The sequence below is a fragment of the Apteryx rowi genome, unplaced genomic scaffold, assembly GCF_003343035.1.
Source record: "Apteryx rowi isolate R43461 unplaced genomic scaffold, aptRow1 scaffold_661, whole genome shotgun sequence".
Taxonomy (NCBI): Eukaryota; Metazoa; Chordata; class Aves; order Apterygiformes; family Apterygidae; genus Apteryx; species Apteryx rowi.
In genome coordinates this window covers 251,157-270,337 of record NW_020450940.1, presented here as the reverse complement: position 1 = coordinate 270,337, position 19,181 = coordinate 251,157, and the positions used below count along the sequence as shown (strand labels likewise).

The 19,181-nt window shown below is 48.6% G+C and overlaps 1 protein-coding gene across 1 annotated transcript; it reads right to left on the bottom strand.

Moving 5' to 3' along the window:
* Positions 1-69: 69 nt before the first annotated feature.
* Positions 70-18,183, bottom strand: B4GALT1 (beta-1,4-galactosyltransferase 1; the record flags this gene model as incomplete). Its single annotated transcript, XM_026085189.1, has 6 exons — positions 70-3,357; positions 3,949-4,053; positions 5,804-5,926; positions 7,343-7,530; positions 14,484-14,719; positions 18,138-18,183. Coding segments are annotated over 6 exons (834 nt in total), but the record flags the coding sequence as incomplete, so codon positions are not given.
* Positions 18,184-19,181: the final 998 nt, after the last annotated feature.

Below are 19,181 nucleotides of genomic sequence, written 5' to 3'. Positions count from 1 at the left end.
GCCAGAAACCTGGCCAGCTAGAAAGAACAGACAGATAAGGCTGTTTCTTCGGAGTAAAGCTGCCAAACATTGTAAATGAAAATACTTTATTTGACATTGACAGCAAAGTAGGAACATTAGATTATACATCTGTTGATACATAAATGATAAAAATGCAAAGCAAAACCATCTTTAGGAAACCCATAAGCAGTCCAGTAAATAAGTAACATCCAGGGGAAAAGCTGCGTGCCAGGACCCTCTCCTATCCTAAACAGCAATCCCAAAGAAACCAACCATTAGCATTTCCTTTGCAGCTATTTGTTCTGGATTTGAACCCTTACACACAGTATCACTAAGTGATAGTACTGCTGCCAGTACTTGAATGGAAAAAACATCACCCAGTGTAGGACCTGGTCAAAATTTATTTCTGTGTAACAGCAACTCCTGCAGCAAAGGCTCCTGAAAATCCCAGAGAGAGAAATTTCATGGCCTGGTTGAAGCAAGAATGTTTCACAAGTTTGACATATACAGTTTACACAGGGACAATGAGATCAGGAAATCATGGGTCAGCACCAAAGGGTGAAACAAACAAGGACAGACAGCTTCAGCTTTTAAATGGCTTGTGGCTTTAGCATTAGAAGAAAAACTAAGTGACAGTTTCTTGCACCACTAATGTTTCCATGCTGAAAATGGTTTTCAGGTTTCCTGGTTTTCCAGTTTCCATTTCTCCCCTCTTTCAAGGCACATTAGCAGAAAACTTTGATTGCAACAGCCATAAACAGTGTTCATACCACCTGGATGATATTCAATTATTTCAGCATACAGCAGAACAAAAACTCACTACACTAACTTTTTCTGATCTTCAGAAAATCATAAGGCAAGAAAAAACAAACAAACAAACAAACATCAAATATGACAGATAACCCCTTTGCACAGTCTGTAGAGCAGACAGACATGAACATGGTTGAAGGTCCCAACTCTTCAACTTATGAAAGGCTCAGAACGGTATCGGGGGTGATCTCTGCGGGGACCTGGGATTTTCAGTGGAGCCTTGATGAATTTTGGTACTGATCTGCCACCTGCGGGAACTGGGGCCCTGCTTCTAAGGCACCTTTGAAAAAAAATCCTCACCTGTGTCTTAGTTATTGGCACAGACTACAGTTACACCAAGGTTTTACAGGTAGAAAATTAACCTAATTTCTGTAAGGCATCCTACTCTTGTACCCCTTTATACTTGCCAGAGTTGGAGCCTGGCTTGCCAAACAGGTGCAATTTTTTCGATGCGACAATAAGCAGAAGAGAGCTGCTCATCAGCACAAGCCTGCTTTCTCCAGCTTCGCTGTTGCCTGCTGCCAAGCTCGGCAGATGGGCAAGCCCACCTTCGCGAGCTCCCAGCAGGGCTGAAGCAGTGGTTTTGATTAGCAATAGCCTTTTAGTGAGGTGGGTAAGCTTGTTTTAGAAACGAGACATAACGGGCAAGTGTTCTCTAATAATTAGAGCTTCTGTTCCTACTTGGAGCCATTATTAGCCTAAGAAGAAACTCGGAGGCAGTAACCAGCATGCCTGACAAGTTTGGAAAGCAAGACCCTCATCCCCCTGCCCAGGTCCCCTCCCCTGCAACACAAGAGTTCGGCAAAACCTTCAGGTCATGACAAAGAACAGGTAGCGCTGAAGGTGATCCCCAATATATCAAGTGTCCCTGATTTAAATAGCCTTCAGCGCAGGCCAAGGAAGTGCAAATTGCTGTGGTCAGAGCTGGTGGCAAAACACTCACCAAAACCCGGAAAGGGATTAAGTTCTCAGTCTTGGCTGAGAGTTTTAAATCATTTAAAGGAGCTCCAAGGGCATCAGCACGTGAGGCTTTCATACAGCTACAAGAAGGAAAAGCAGGCTGTCCGTACAGCTTCTGCTGGTGCCTTGGTACACTGACAATAAGCACCCTAAAATGTGCGTGTCCCTCACTGCTGGAGAAAATTAAAAGGGAATTTCCCACTACAGGACATACGACACAACAGGCTTCTGACAAAAAAAAAAAAATCAGCTGGATGTCAGCTGTCCTGCGAGCATCTCAGCACTGCAGGATATCTTGTGGACAAATATGCAGAGCAAATACAACACATGGCTTTTACATAATGATGCACATAAAATGCCTACTAGTCTGAAGATAAAGGAGGCTTTGAAACATCCTATTACGCTGCACCCTAGTTTACTCAGGTATTAAATATACTGCTTACGATATACAAATTACTTTTAAAAGGTATTAAAATGTTACAACAACAGAAGTAATAGTGAATTCAAGTTTTATGCACAACCTGGCAAGCACAAATTTGTTTTTGGAAGATTCAGACAATGTTTAAATAGCGTGATAACTTTTTACCTCTGTTAACAAGTGGCAGCAAATTCCATCACGCAATTAAACCCATTTGTCTTTACTACAGAGGAAAAAAAGCCCCGAGTATCTTGTTGTGTTAAGGCAAAAAGTCACCATCACGTCCAGAAGTAAGGTTATCTGAAGCCAGCAGTTTTGCAGATCACAAAATAGATACCATCTGTGTTGCTCTCACCCAATACACAGAGCTCCCTGGCAAATTCTGGCTCAACTCACTCAAAGCCTCCTTTGAGACTAGAAGAAATATTACATTCATTGAATCTAGACTATATTATTCAAAACTTGCTCTGCACACAAACAGAGAAGGTGTATGTTTTGGTCATTATTAGAGAAAAATATATGATTATTGTCTCCATTAAAAAAAATCTAATGTAAAGTGTAAACTTGTACAATTTTAGCAGCATTTTACAGTCCTTCATAAAATAAAACCAGGCACAAATTAAAAGGAATGTTTTCATCCACCTAATTTAAAACATCAGAATAACATGGGCAGTAATTGCTGATGCATCACAGTTGTAATCAATAAAATTTGGGCCCAGCAATTAACTTAACACCGGGAGCACTGTAGCAAACATATCAGCTTCACCATTATCTGGCAAAGTAAATATTTACAACTCTTACGTACAGCTTCTGGACTTACAAAACAATGGAGAGCTAGAAAGTTGTGTAAAGTCAAGTTTGGAATAAAAAAAAAAAAATACATTTGTCCAACCAATTTGGAGAGGCTTTGGCATGCCAGAAAAGGCCTTCTTTTCTTCTTCATTGCAACTGTAAAAGAACCAGTAGATACTAAACATCAGCGAGGCCAGATGTCCTGGGCAACATACACAAGGTCTCTCTTGTGTCTGTGACGTTAGCTATTTGGTGAGCCAATATCCACTGTGATCTTTGTGTACAAAGGGTATTTGTCATTTTTTACCACCTTGTACGATAGCGTATTTAAGCCATCAGAGCTCATTGTCTCCCTTGTGTGAGCAATTCGATCAAACCTGGGGAAGGAGAAAGAGAGAGAACTGTGTCTGAACAACCTTAGCTTCACATTTTTATAGCCTCACAGATTGCAGCCTTAGTGTTTTAAGATCAGCTTGAACGTCAGTGCGGATCCCATAAAACTCCCAGACTTGGCCAGACTGAGCAGCGGGCACACGCATGTCTGAGGAGGCCCCGAGGGAATAGCTTTTAGTCGGAAAAAACAGCCAAGCCTGTAGGCACGCAGATCCTTTTTCAGGTCTGTACTAAAAGCAAGGGTTTTCAACACCAAAGACAAGCTGGGAACAATTGCTCGGAGTTTAATGTGATGTGTATCATCATGTAGGATGCTTTGGAAAGAAAAGGTAACTGGCGTTTGTGCAGCAGGGAAGTCTGGGGGTGGCAAGAAAGATCAGTAATGAGGCAATAAATTGGCCAGGGGGAGGGGGCAGTTCATAGCCGGGGGAACGGAGAGCTCAGCAAGAGGAGATTGTAGTAGACTTACAATCACCAGGCTTTCACGCTGACAAGAGAAAGCTAAGTGTTTTGGAGCAGCAAGGACATGTCACTTGAATTTGTCCATCAAGATGCAGAGAGCCTCATGCACGCACCTTTCTGGGTTGGGCTCGTTTTTACGGTCCCTGGAATGACGAATCATTCTGCATTTCCCAATGACTGCATCTGGCCGAGATATCCCCATACCTTTAAATACCAGCCTGTAAAAAAACAAATACATTAAACATCCGTGACGAGCTACGTAAGCGGGCTGTTCCACCACCAACTCCACAGGCTTTTGGGGGCCCTGTAGAAGGGATGGGCAGCAAAACAGCTCCCCACCCATGCAGTAAAGCCAAGCTGGAAAATGGGATGTGCAGAGAGAAGGCAGGGACAGCCACATCAGCTCAAAGAGTTTCTCCTGCAGCTCGTTCTACCGATCGCTCCATTTTCAAAAGCGCTTCCAGGCCAGTCACAAAAACCAGCTCACAAGATCAGTATTAAAGCATCATCACTGCCCTTGAGCCTCATGTTCAAAATTCCCCAGCTTCCTCCTCGCAACTCACGAGCAACCCCTCTTCCAGACAGCCCAGGGACCGGAGATGTTCRGTGGGCTGACAAACTCAGCCCCTTCCAGTGCTGCCCAACCAAGTTGTCCAGGGCAGGCAGCAAGTGACCCTGGGCCCAAGGACAGCTCATCTTCATCTGTGTGTGCAACGCATGCAGCAAGACACCTACAGATTGTGGACACCAAGGCTGAAAAAGTACACGATTTCTTCCTCTTTTGGCCTCCCTTTTCATTTTTATGTAGCACTTTCTAGTCTTCAAAACCAGAATGCCAGAAAAAAGAGGACCACCACTTTTCTTTGAATGCCGTGGCCCACTAGAAGTTGTCTCTTACTTGGTTTATTAAACAAAAGTGCTGAAAATCTGCAGCTGTCTCAGGAAGGTACAAGCATTTTTATGAAGACTTCTCCTGAGCTCAGGAGAGTTTATAAAGTCCAGGCAAAAGACCATGCAAGAGTCCATTTTGCAGTCAAGAAACTGAAATAAAGCTCCTCAAATCCAAGTTCCCATGACGATTTCTCAAAGTTACTGTCCTACCTTTTCAGGGCACGTAACCCAACCCCACAGCTATGCTCTCCCTTGATCCTTAGGCATTAACGGGTCCAACCTACACTATGCAAACACCCTACTCCTATTCCGCAATTCTGAGCATTGTATGCTCACCTTTGTTCCACGTAGGAAACAAAGGCCGGTGGTGTTATTTAGGACTGGTTCAAACTCGACAAACAAAGCCTTCCCGGGTACAAAGGCATCCACTGCCAGACTTCAGAGCGGGGCGCGTATCAGACTGCGTTAAGTCATGTGGGTAACGTCTCCCACCTCCGTCTCCCGCGGAGGTCCTGGAACGACATGCCTGCCCCACCCCGGGACCGAAATCCCTTTCCTTCGGCCAACGCTAGAAAATTCAGAAGCACCGCGCTGCACTCCAAACAGCGCGCTGGCACAAACGTTTCAGCCCATTAGGCAAATCAGCATTAGTAAGCGGTGTGCGGGGGCGGGAGTGTTTTGTTTTTCAGCTGGATCCATTCCTGGATACATCCTGGAAGCTGCAAAACCGGGCACCGGCGCAGGCAGGAATGAGCTGCACCCTCTTTGCAATGGAAAGGCTCTGCTCCAGCAGGAAGATCACGTTGGGCACGCTCCGCCTCGGTTTCCTACCTGTGCTGGACACCAGCAACATAAAGCCGGTCTCATTTTCCCCCCGTATGGTAAAAGGGGGATGCGCAGGGTGCTCCCAGGCTGTGCACGGGGCGCGAAGGCAGCCGTGCAGCCCCAGCCGAAACCCAGCTCAGCGGCTGGCTGAGGAGCAGCAGGGCGAGGAGGGACACGAACTTTCCCCACTGGGGCTAAGTCCAGCGGGACCCAGGTCGCCGCGGCGAGACGTGCGTCGAGGTGGGTACTCACCTGTTGTAAATGTCATCATCTTCGCCGCCCCAGCCCCAGTAGTTGTTTGGAAACCCGTTGATCTTTGTGAACTGCTCTTTGCTCAAAGCAGACACGCCTCCGAAATACTGATTGTAAGGCAACCTGGAAGTAGCAAGAAAATGCCATTAACGGAGGAGGTTTGCGAGCAAAAAGGCAGACGTCCCCCTGCCACCGAGTGGGTATTGCACGCAAGGGGGCAAACGACACGGTCCGTGCTGCTCGGTCGCAAATACGGCTGGAATATACTTTTTTTACTTTTTCTTCCCCATCTTTACTACGAAATACACTGCCCTCAGAGGACAGACTGGCAAGTTATCCCCGACACCTAGTCACAGGGCGGGTGGATAACGCGTGACGTCCCCAGGGCCCCGAGTGGCAACTCGGCGAGGCGTCAGCCCCGAGAGACGTGGCAGGGCGCTCGCTTCCGACGGCTTTGCCTTTCGCCTGCGCTTTCGCTAGTACCCCCAAGGAAAGTTTGCAACCCCAAAACGAGCTGATTGATAGGGTAATACCGCACGCACAAAGCCAATTAGCTCCCGCTTCGAACCAGGGATGATTCACCAGGGGGGTATTAGGGATGGAAAAAGTGCAGACCCACAGCACCAAGAGAAGGCCCACGCGGGAACCGCCAGGACCTACCACAGATCTCGGTTCTGCTTCGACAAGCAGAAGGACCTTTGGGGCCTGCATTTTTGCTCTAAATTTAATCAAATTCATCTAGCTGTAAGAAGAAAACTGCAACTGCCCTGATCAAGTGCTGATGGTAGCCCCGGTCCGAGCAGGGTTTGTGTCTGGAGTGGGGACACAGAGAGGGCCATGCCACTAACACCTCCACGATACCTCTTGCACTGCTGGCCACATGGGGTCACAACAGGTATTGACTTTACAGATGAGCTTTTAAATTTCTCTTGGGAGATTTGGGAGAGAGAAAAAAAAAAAGAAGAAAAAAAAAAAAGCAAGCCACACTTTCATTTGCAGCAGTCTGCTGAACCAAAACGTATGCTGAAAGGCATTTAGTTTTGCATTGCCCTCAGATACCAGGGCAGATCCCCCAGTGGCCCAAAATCAAATAGACAAAAATATTTGGTTTTGTTCTTAAAATAACATCTGATGCAGTCTTTTTAAAGTTGCAAATAATTCTTACTGTGTGAGAATGTCTCATTATTCAGACCGAATAGAAACACTAGCTGTCTTCCAACTTCCAGCTTGAAATACAACAACAGATACACAGCTATCTGTAAAAAGACAGCTTGTAGTTTGCCCGAGCCCTACATTTCATTTTTCAGGAGCTGTGAATTTTAATAAATTGCTTAATTCTGTTTTCCCCGCTTCCTCCTCTCCAACTGATCCTCCTCGCAGCTATCCATTCCCTGCAGGAACGTGCATGCCAAGACAGACTTCTGCCAGAGACATTTTCCCAGGCTTTCAATGGTGGGTGGGGATGCTGTAATCCTGTGCCTGCCATGTAATGCTAAAGACTATATTAGGAACAAAATGCCCCTTCAAAAGGCATCTCACCGAAATCCGAATTTATCCATGGACACAGAGAGGTGCCTCGGCTGGCTGTAACATTTGTAGGTGTTCCTGTCGTCCATTGGGATTAGGTCTACATCGCTAAACACAAAGCAATCATAGTCATACTCTTTCAAAGCCTCTGCGAATCCTATATTCAGCAGTTTAGCACGGTTAAATTCTTCTTCTCCATCCTAATTCAAAACAAAGAAAAACTGTTAAGTACCTTACATTAAACAGTTGGTGTCAGCAGTTTCTTACCTGTTGCCAGATGCCGGCTTTGCCACACCAGGTGTGCATCGCCTTTGACGGACCGAGTTTGAGCCCGCGTGCCCTGCCCGCATCCATGGGACTGGCCACCGTGGGAGTCCGGCATCGCCGTCCCAAGCGAGCCTCCCCAGACCCTGTTCTCTGGACAGCCACCTCTGACCAAGTCACAACGCATGGGGGCAGCCGAAACGGCCAGGGAGTGACCAGGGGCTGGAGGCACTCGGTTCCCCCGCTGGGCCGTGGCACCGGGAGCAGGTGCTGTCCCTCTCCGGCCAGGAGGCTGGCCCCATACGTGGGTCAGCCCCAGCCACACAGAGCCGAGGCAGTGCGAAACCTCCCACGCCTGAGATGGGGCATTTCGTGCAGAGCGGTTTCCCCCTCACCGGCATTTCAGGATTTAATTTTATTGGGGGGGGGGGGGTTGTTTGTGACCGCGGGGTTAGACTGACGCAGTCTCAGGTGAAGGCCACAGGTGGGAAAGGAGGAAGGTAGGGTGCAATGGGGGATCATTCGGGGCAAGCAGCTGGTGCTTCCCAAAACAGTGTAGGTAAACAACAAACCCAGACAAAATGAGACAACCCAAACAACCCACATGGAAGAAGAAACCCTTGGTATGACCAACACGGAGGGAAACCTTGGCAATGCTTCTGGTTACACCCAGGACAAGGAACATGGAAGAAATGTTTTTTTGGGCCAGGTCTTTGATACTTCTTTCCTAAGCTCTGTCACACACAGCTCTGAGACCCTGTGGTCTCAATAACATGCTTGAGCACACACCAGATCTGACTTGCGAAGCACACGGCAGCACCACAAGCCAAGGTCTCACTCTCTGCCGCTCGCTCCTACTCCCACTCCAGCTTGCACCAACCTCTGTGAGGTTGTGCATGAACTGGATCAGGAGACCCCAAAGCAAGGGCTGCCTGTTTGGTGCACGGCTGTGACATCTGAATTCATTTGCTTGTGCCAGAACTGGGATGAGGTGCTCTCTGGGAGAAGGACTACGGTTGCTCTGCCAGACATCATGGATTCAACAGCCTCATGAGAAAAAGAAACTGGGAGGGCTGTCACCATGATGTGAAGGTCCTGGAAAAAGCTGATACCACAGCAGAGCACAATTATCTCAGGCCAGACACAGTTACAAAGCGATCTGCAGAGATCAGTGACCTGGGATGGAAATTCTCCGCTCTCTTCCCCAAGCAATGAGGAGTCTGAGGAGAAATCGGTTTGGCCTCTCTGGGGGATAAACATTTCAAAAGCACACGTGGCTCTGAGAAAAAGTATGGGCTCTCTAATCACTCTGGTACTCTTCAAAAGCAGTAACAACAAAATCATACCCTGAAATCCTAGAATACTGGTGGTTTGAGTCCAAGTATTTCTAACCCAGAAGCTGATCTTGCAACAGCAGCTTCAAATCCAACCCCTGCAAGGGTAAAATAGTGCAGGGACAAGAGGATTCATGGGGCATTACTGAAGGAAACTGAAGTTTTTGCCCACCGGGAAGCAACACTTGGAGATGCAAGAAAACAGAACAACCAAGTCCTCCCTACTCTATCGCAACCCACCCTTCTCTCTCCACACCCTAAGAGCAATTTTGAGCCAAAGGATTCCCCTGTTGCCCTTGGCTCCAGGGCCCAGGAACATGTGCAAGCGTGTTGGTTTGCAAGAGTGTTACACGCTCCAGAGCTGGCACAGAGCAGCCGGCATTGGATGCAAATCAAGAATAGATAAAATACTGTGCCCAAAGAGCAGCAGTTTAAAACATCAAATTTACTTCCTCCCCTGAATGGTTTTGCCTGGTTAAAAAATTATCTGTTTGGAAACTGATTGATCCAAACTGGTTAATGGATCTGTGGCTCGAGAGACAACACAGGTTCTTGAAGCAACCACAAATACTCTTCAAATGAAGGATTTAACATGYGAGTGTCAAACCAAGGTTTTCAAAAGCATTCCGCACCTGCCTCAGGCTTAAATGACTTCACAGGGAGGAGTGAGTTTTAGTGGAGGTGGATCTGAGCAAATTCTCAACACCCTCACCTGAAATAAAAGAGTTCATGCAGTAACTAAGGTGGTGGGAAGATGATCCTCATCATGCAYAAGCAAGAGCAGTGAAGACTTGAGCACAGAAAATGAAGCAAAGTTGAACAAAAGGGTTGGGAAAAGGAGCAAGATGGGAAACGGCACAGCTGCTGAGGCCACGGGAGCAGAGGATATCCTTGTCAGCAAAGGGGCCACCAAGTCCCGGATGCAGAGCATCCCACGTCCTGCAGTCCCATTCTACAGGCCCCAGGAAAGCCAGCACCCTCAGGAAAAATCTGACTCCAAACGAAACTCTTTTGGACCACGCCAGAGGCTGGTCCTCAAAAGTAATGCTTGCGGGGGGTTTCCAGGGACTCTCTCAGCACCAGGTTTCACACTTGCTTTCCAGCTACCATGAAGCTGCAAACSAAAGAGCAATTGCTCTCGCAGCAGCAACACTCCTGAAACCTGGCTTCCTTGCCCCAGAGGAAGTTTTTCCCTGTGCTGGCACAGAGACCACTTTGTGGAGGGCAAYACACTCAAGCCTTAAAGCACTTGTTGGCCCCACTCTGGGAGGAGAATATCTTCATTTTATACCCTTTGGCTGCTATTGTTATAATGAAAAAGGCAAAAAGGGCTCTTCCCACTGATTTTGCTATCAGCAAAGACTCAATCCTATCTATCCCATACCCTTGGGTAGACTCTAAGTCATCTAGGTAATCGTAATTTTTTTTAGCAATGCTTAGGGATTAATGCTGCTATAAGGAGTTGGATTTTTAACCTCTCCCAAGTAATGTTTTAAAAAACAAAATGTAATGACTGGGCTATGAGCGCAGTTAAGCACTCAGCTACCATATGAGAACCCTCCCACGTTTCCGCACCACTTCACCCCTCTGATCTCCAGCAGAGGCCCTGCGGCTGGCCTGGTGCATGCGGACGCAGCAGGCAGAGACCGGTTAACACRGCAAACACTTAACACGAGCGCTACTTCTCTCATCCCATACAGCTTAAAACTTAAAAGGAGAATTAAACCAGCCTCCAGCCCTCCGCCCGGCTTGGCAGTGCCTCGTCCCCGGGTCAGTCCCGCCGAGCGCCRGCGTTTGTCACCAGGCAGGGGTTCGGCTGGGCCATGCTTTGACGGAGGAGCACCGTCCTGAGGAACGATGCAGCCCACGGCACCGCTGCTTCGACACCACAGCCAAGCCCTCGCCGCGGCCTCTACGCTCGCTTTTGGGCTTTCAATAAGCAAATGCGTAGTCCGAGCACATTTTTGCTAAGACTAATATTTGTTTTTCCTGCCATTTTTTTTTCCCCCCTGAGCTCTGATCCCGGCACTTGACTCGCGTCAGGGTTCAGTGCAAGCAGCCAGCACCTGTTTCCGATTCCCAGTTCGGCTCCCCACAGCACGTGCGAGTTCGCGGCCCCGCTCCCTGCTCCGCTGCGGAGCCGGACCGAGGGCGCGGGAACCCCGGGGCTCCCCGAATGGCGGGAGGGAGGGCTGGCCCTTCCCTCCTCCCCTGCCGGCGTGGAAGGTGCTCCAGGAGCAGGAAAGCCAGGAGCGGGTCACCCCGACTCCTTTYGGCAACAGCGGGCGCCGGGAGGGACTCTGTTACACCCTGGGAAATGACGGGACAAGCGCGATGCCCCAGCCACCTCCATGCACACACGCGCACACACAGCGTGGGAAAAACGCCACCGARGATGTTGCAGGTGATGCCAGGGGCCCGTGGAAAATTCCACCGTCGCGGGACTCGCTAGACCTTCTCCTTCGCAAACTTCATTTTGGAGCACGAGGTCACCGCCACGCTGGCACCTTGCACAGGGTGGACTCGCAGCGAGAAAACTCATTTCGAAACCCGAGCGCGCAGCGGCTCGCCATTCGGCTGCCGCGCCGACAGCGCGAGGCGACCGCGACCGCAAGGCTACTGCTCGCTCGAGCTTAAGGGGTTGTGGGTCCCCCGCGGCAGTGGCCGAACACGTAAGATAACGCGTAAGGCAACTGCAGGAGTGAATGGGACAAAAAGGAGATTTCACAAATTCAATACTGCTTTTTTAATTTGAGGAAATCGGGTTCGTGTGTCATCGAACAGGTGCTACCAAAAAAAAAAAAAGAAAAAAGAAAACCCGCATTCAGCTGTTTATTTCTCATCTCACACTGGGGAAAAAAAAAAAAAACAACCTAAAACTGCTACTCCATGTGTTGGGTTGGGGTTTTGGCGGGAAGCATGATATATGATATTTTCCATGGGCTCCCATTATACACCGGACATTTTTACAAACACAATTCTTCTGACCTCAGTCAAGCACTACTCTGGTGCATTCAGACACACAAGAACAGACCGGTGAAGACACAAGACTCATGACTGAAACGTATTGCGCTGAAAGGAAGAAGTTTGACATTACCAGTGTAGCGGTAGCAGGGCTCAGCACTCCTCTTTCTTTCTATGAGATGCAGAGTACAGAAGAGCATGTAGGCAGCGTGTAAGAATCAGATCACACAGTAATTCTCCTTGCTTCAGTGATTGCTTTGCTATAGACAGGATTAACAAGTAAAGGTAGTATTTCCCCACTAGAAGGAAAAATAAAATAAAAAAAAAAAAGGAGGACAGATGCAAAGGGAAGGACAGACAAGAAAAACAGAAAAGCAATTGTCAAGACAGCAGAGAAATAAGAGCATTTTCCTACTGCACTTCTGGCAGGATTAATACATTTTCTGCAAATCTCTCCATTCAGCATTCCCACTCACCCTCAAGAGAGGCACCTCGTTGGTTTACCAGCACTGACACAGCTTTTTAAAGGCATGCAGAAGGAGTGTGTTTACTTTGCAAATCAGGTAGTCTCACTTGCTAACGCACATCCAATTGCAGGACGTATCTAGGGTGTGTACATATATAGCTTGCGCACTGGGTGTTACACCCATTCCAAATTTGCTCAAGGGATCTGAAAAAACATCCGATTAGGTAATTTCTCTGAAGGTTAATTCCAGAGCACGCAGCCAGCCCCGGAGGTCTAGCGCTGGAGAACAGGACCAGAGAAGAGGAGGAGCCAGAAACGCAGGGCGATGCAAGCCAGCATGCACRGTCACAGCAGCAGCGGGAACCCAACCGGGCTTTTGGGGACTGCCTGCCTCTACGGGCGCCAGCGCAGCGCTGCGGGGTCGGGCCCTGTGCTTTCCTTACCCTTGAACTCTACCGATGGGGAAACACCCCGTCGGTCCCCAGTCGCGCCATCGGCTCTTTAYGGCAGAGACGGCTGCTCGCCCACAAGCAGCGCCCCCCGAGGCCGCCGGCAATTTTTCGAGTCTTCTGAAGAATTAGCCAAGGAACCACGATCGGCAGAAACAGCAGAACTCCTGTTCCCACTACATCCCAATTTCTAACCAATGCTTGGAAAACGGAGATGCGTTGCTCTGCCACCCACACTCCCCTCACCCAAATAATCGGTGGGAACGGTGGCTCGAGCGACCTGGTAACCAAACACCAGCAACCGCACAGGCAAATGCTAAGGCGCGGGAAAATGCGGCCTGAAGGAGCAAGAGCTGGGTTTGACCACCGCGGTCAGTCTGAAGAGCTGAGCTACGAGCTGGTCTCTGCACTGCACACGGGCAGCGTCAGCAGGGCATGGCTTCCGAACACGGCTGGTCACCTGACGTGTTACAGAAACGCCTTTCGGGCTCGGCAGCGGTGGCCTGGTATCCACAAATACATTCAGTGGCACATAGAGAGTATCTTGGCTTCTGTTCTTAGCAGCTATCACTAATTCCTCACAAACTACTTTTTCCCCAGTTCTCTGGAACCCTGGAAATGAGCAAAGTAAGAGGTATAACCGATATTCCATTACTGTTTTCCTCCTAGAAAAAAAGTCTCCCCTTATTTTCCATTTCTATATCGAAACTCATCATTTGGGCAATAATTTTAAATATTCAAGATGCCTGGTACACCCAAACACACTGGCAGATCTGAAAATTTAAGGAGTGACATTTCAGGAAGCATATTCTTTCTCAGATTCATAAAAAATGAGGTTAAACCAGGGTACAAGTATGTATTCAGGAGAGAAACTGTGCTGCAAGATTTTCCAGGCAGAAGTCTTTGCTGGAACTGTCAGCACTATCATCCCCCTTTCACACTGCTGTCCAAACAGTGGTCTAAACATTTTAAGCTCTTCCATGTGTGCAAAACACCCAATTGTTTAACCACCATGATGGTGTAAAGCAAGACCAAGAATGTTTGGAGAGAAATGTGCCATTTTTTAAAGACAGCTCCACAACCATCAAATATAGAGAAAAAAAAAAGTTGTTATTTTCTGCTCTATTTGCCTAAAGACAATCACTTACCTGCTCCACCATGACAGCTTTGTCCATCCTGACACTTTTGTGCACTACTACTAAAAGGAACAGGACTTGCTCAAGGAAGTGAGCGAAACCCTAAGGCTTTATGGCACACCCAAGGTCAAATTAAGCATTAATGTTACCTTCTCACCTTTAAGACCTGCGTATGCAATTCCTGCAGCAGTTGGGAGAAAGGAACATTTGGACAGATTAGGTCAGGCTAGCAGGATTTTATTCCCCTCTCACCAAGTGGCTTCTTTAAGCAGAAGCTCTTTACTGTTATCTTTGCCTGTCTGGGGAAAGGGGATTCCAGGTCTTCAATCAAAGTTATCAAAGCAGAATTGCTCATCTTCACTTTCACATTCTCTTACTGTGCTACAGCTTTTTTTTTTTTTTAATTTTTTAAGGGACTTTACCCCTCTCCACCAGCCCACCGACATTCAGGATGAAGAAACCAATCAGAGTACTCTGTTTCAGAGTAGCATGGGCACACTTACAAGAGTGTTTTAAAACCCTATGTCTTTAGCATCTTACCTGATTGATAACATACACTCCGTAGTCCAGCTGCTGCCTTTGAAGAATTGGGTGTAGGTAATAGAGCCAGTATTTCAGGTGTTCCTCGCGATTCCTGAATGGTATAATAATTGCTACTTTCTGAAGTGCTGTACAGTCCTTGGGAGCAAAACGACCTCCTGTTTTCACCTCCGGGTTTGTCCTCGCCACTTCTTCCAGGTTCACGGGCTGGGAAAACTCCACACGTAGCGTGCCAACTGCAAGGAAAGCACAACAGAGAACAAGTTAGCAGGTTCCCAGGGCTGCGTGCAATTTATTCCACTGGATGGGCACCCTTAACATGAGGACTGGTTCTTCTACACCGGCAGCACCCGAAGCAACCACAGAAGGGAAAAGGGGGAGAATGACGTTCATGGGAAACCCACAAGAGCCTGTTGGTATCCGACCCTAAAAAAGCCGCAGATGTATAACGAGCCTGGAAAATCCTCACGTTTGCATGGCAATCCAACAGGTGCGCTCCCATTGGCACACGCATCATGAAACTAGCCCAGCAAAGAGCATGCCCTCTGCGCCCTCTTCTACCTAACGCAGCGTGAGAGTCAGGCGCTTCAAAAATAGCCCAGCTCTCCTATCAGCGTAATTACTTACGCCAAGACTAGCCACATGCAAAGTGAACAAAACCCCCTTTTTGTTACAGATACTTTCAGTGTTTTGTAGGCATACCTATTATTTTTTTAAAAAGTCCTGTGATAGAACTGCTAAGAAGAAAAAAGAAATCCACATTTGCATGCAGGTTGGCAACTCCTGCATTCGGTTTCAGCATGGCAGGTATTGAAACTGCCAAAATAATCTCTGCCAAAACTAGCGTGTAAAACTGAGAAGCCCCCACTGGCACCCCAGAGAGGACAAGAGCTTCTGAGCTATTTAAAGGTGAGGAACACGCCATCCAGAAGGGTGGAGAAAGATGTACTGCTGACGCTCCCATCCGGCTTGAGCCAGCTCTTAATATGCCGCGTCCAGGCGGGAGAAACCTGAGGAGCTTTGGTGACAGCAACAGCAGACGTGAGAGCACGGGCTGGGACGCAGGAGACAGCCGACCAAACCCTGCAGGGACATGCAGGCAGTTGGCTGACGTGGCCTCAGCCTTCTCGAAAGGCTGGTGTTTCCTCACGCAGGGATCGGGGCCGACTGCTTGCATGAAGACCACTCTGTCGGCAGTGACCGCCCCACGTGCGCCACGTTCATTGCTCTACACCCGTACCCGGGAGCTGCCTCAGCCTGTGCCTGCAACAAGCTCAGGTGTTGCATCATGGAAACMTGCCAGAAACGCACCAGAGCAGCCTCCTCCGTACTATGCTAGGCAGAGGGACCTGCCTGCGTAGCCAGGGGCTTTGGACAAGTCCCGCRAGGAGCTGAGATCCCTCCACTGCCATACCCTGCACCAAACCACGCTGTCACCAAAATGGCTTGGACTGGCTGATGATAACATTATCATACAAAGAAAAGTGCACACTTCTGCTGGGAAGCTTACCACCAGGATTTAATGATCCACCAGGTTCTTTCCCTCCCCGGTACTCCCAGTCATGACTCTTGTACATAAACGCCTTCAGCTGAAGGTTGAAGGGTGCTGTTTCGCATATGAGCAAAATGAACATCTTGCCATCCTCACACCCCCTTTTGGCTCCCCTTCTCCTTCTTCCCTCTCCCTGCCCCCAGCTGGACAATTGTCCTCTCCCGCAGCAGGTCCAGAATCTACCTGGTCACAGAATAAGCCCATTCGTTGCACTAAACTAGCAGAAAACTGTTCACCTTTTGCAGAATTTGCTTCTGGCTGCTTAATTTGATGACCTGGCTTGCCGCAAAAGCTGAGGAGCCCCACAACTCCCTTCGCCCTTTGTACCTCCCCCTTTGTATCTCCCCCTTTGACACATGCTGTTCCCAGCAATGGTGACCTAATAAATCAGTTTATGGCATCTTGTAAAGTTGTGCTTCGCGTGCATACCCAGCCACCGATAAAGAGCAGTCCATTTGCAGCAGATGGGAGCGCTGTAGCCTCCACACTGGCAATGCCAGCTATAAAACAAGTCTTCAACCTTAAACGCTAGGCTGTGGATCAGTCCCTAGAGATTTGGCTGCTGTATCCTCTCCCTCTCCTCCACACGGGTATAAACGCACACACGTACACGTGTTTTGTCTTAGAGTTACCAGTTTCTCTTTGCATTTGTTGAAGATGCTTCCAGTTCCCTTTGAGAACATGCATGACATACATAGCTGTTTTGTATATTTACATATTAGCGGTGGGTATACATGTATTCACAATCTCTGTAACACGTAGCACAAATTGTCTGTTTGTGACCACTACCGTGATTCACTGGTGGGGATCAGGGAGTCCACGGTGAGGCTGGACTTCGCAGAATACGTTACCCTGGAGCCCAGCTATGGACATGAGGTTGTGGACCTTCTTGAGAAGGGAGCACGAGCGATTTTAGAGCTATGTAAGACAGTGGTTCTTACAGTCAATGCTGTACACACTCCAATGCCTACTAATATAACTAGGAAGTGGAAATAACACTTGAGGCTAGTGGCCTTTTTCTTGGTTATTCATCTAGAAGAAGATATTTCAGTCCAGATGTGCTGCCCTCCAAACCCGTACTGGCTCAGGCTGGAGATAAAAGAGACCTGCCAAAGCACGCAGAGGTGCTTGACGTACCCTCAGAAGCAGCAAGACCTGACTGTTGGGAGGCTTGATTCTCTCAAGACCTGATTCACTCACTGAACAACGGAAATAAGATCYTGCAGAAACAGGTGCCACAGGTGGGATTTGACAAGGTCCACTGACTGCATTTATACTCATAAACTGAACATGTCTGGAGCCGTCCTGAAGGGCTGAGGCCGACCCGCTGCAGTTTCGGTTCATGCTGGTAGGTTCAGCCTTCAGAAAGGGGTGGCTGACCACAAGTGGTTTTCTGGGAAAGGCCCCTGGCCCAGCGCCAATTCCCGAACTGTGCCAAGGAACTGTTTGGAGGCACGCCAGGAAGCATGCTAACAGATGGACGGTATCAACAACTATGTTGCAAGGTCCAAACTCCAGCTCTATCCAGCTTAGCAACAGTTTTGAGCTCTGATTTTTGCATATATATTACAAAGCAAGTCACTGGTGTATCGCAAAGACCCACGAGCAACGAAAACAGACATTTACAGTTGCATGAAAGTGGTTGAACCATCTTTCCTTCAGGAAGGCAGAGCTTCTCCAAAGCATCCTCTCCACCTTGTTGCTCCATGGGTTTCCCAGTAAGGAGAAGGGCTCATAGGGATGAGTTTGACCACTGCCCAAGAAGGAAGAGAGAAAAAAAGACGCAGGAGAAAACAAATTATACATATCTGTCCCCAGATGATGCATTTTGCATGGGTAATATTACATTAAACCGACAAGTCTCCATGGTCTCCTCTCACACAAGAAGAAGGAAGAAGTTTCTCAAGCTGAAGCAGCTAAGATCAGTTTGTTGACAACCGTGCCTTAGTTACTGACGGATAACTCCTGCCTTTCCCAGCTGTGGCCCAGTGCTGTTTGCCTGGTTCTTGACCCTCGTTATCACGCTGTGCCAAGCCAATTTCTGCGCACGTCTGGCCTGGGACTGCAAGGTAGGGGCCCACAGGGGCTTAAGCTCCTCCAACCGAGCAGCGGCTTGCACACAAAGTTCGGAAGCGCCTTTTGCGGCGGGAGGAAGAAACAAGAATGGGAGGAATCCAGCCAGGAAGCAACACGCGGCAGCGCGATGGGAACCGAGGCCACGGCCAGGGCTGGGGCCGGCAGCCTCCCACCGCACCTCCGAGGGGACGGAGCCGGCCGCGTCCCCGGCGGACACGGCTCGGGCGCGTGGCCGGCGATGCCCGGCTGGCAGTGGAGGCGGGAGGGGACAAGAGCGTGACGTTTCCTCCAAAAGCTGGTACTGCGTCCTCGCGGCRGCCGCTCTCCCAGAATAGCTTCTGGCTTTGGCCCAGCTCTGTGCCCATTTCCCTGTCTCACACGGGCTCTGACACACRTCCGTCTGCCTCCTTTGCCCTCTCCTACCCTCAGTTTCATGTCCGTTAGAAGATGACATCAAGGGACGAAGAGGTATGAAAGCCATGGTTATAAGAGCGTTGCTCAGCATTGCTGCTAAAATTCTGTTCATTGAAAAAGTAAAAGCTGTACTAGATAGGAATTCACTTAAACTATCAACACGCTCCAGCAGTTACCAACATGACAGCTCTGGCATCCGTCCTTCATATGGCACTGCATGATGGAAAGCCTCTGAAGGAGCATATCTGTACTTTAATAAAAACTGGATAATTACAGTTCTTCATCCAAAGACAGTGGGAATGGACAAGCATTTGCAGCACTGGAGTTTTAAACACGAAAGAAAAGAGCCAGGTGCTAGATTTGAGATGAAAAAGGAAAGTTTCTGCACAAACTTGAAGAGGTCATCTTTTCCTCACATACTGTCACCAGGAGCAGCATTTCAAAAATCACCCGGGCATTTTCCGGGCAGAACACGGCTTTGTGGCTCTGCCTGTGTTGGCTCTGCAGGGAGATCTGACCAGTCTACAGGATGTTGCAGGAAACTGAACGGCGGAAGCAGCAGATCCCTTTGCAGCGCTTGCAAATCAAGCCAGCTTCCACACACCAGGTGGCCGCAGTCCCACCTAAAAACCCTTTCCTGTTAAGGCAAAAGTACA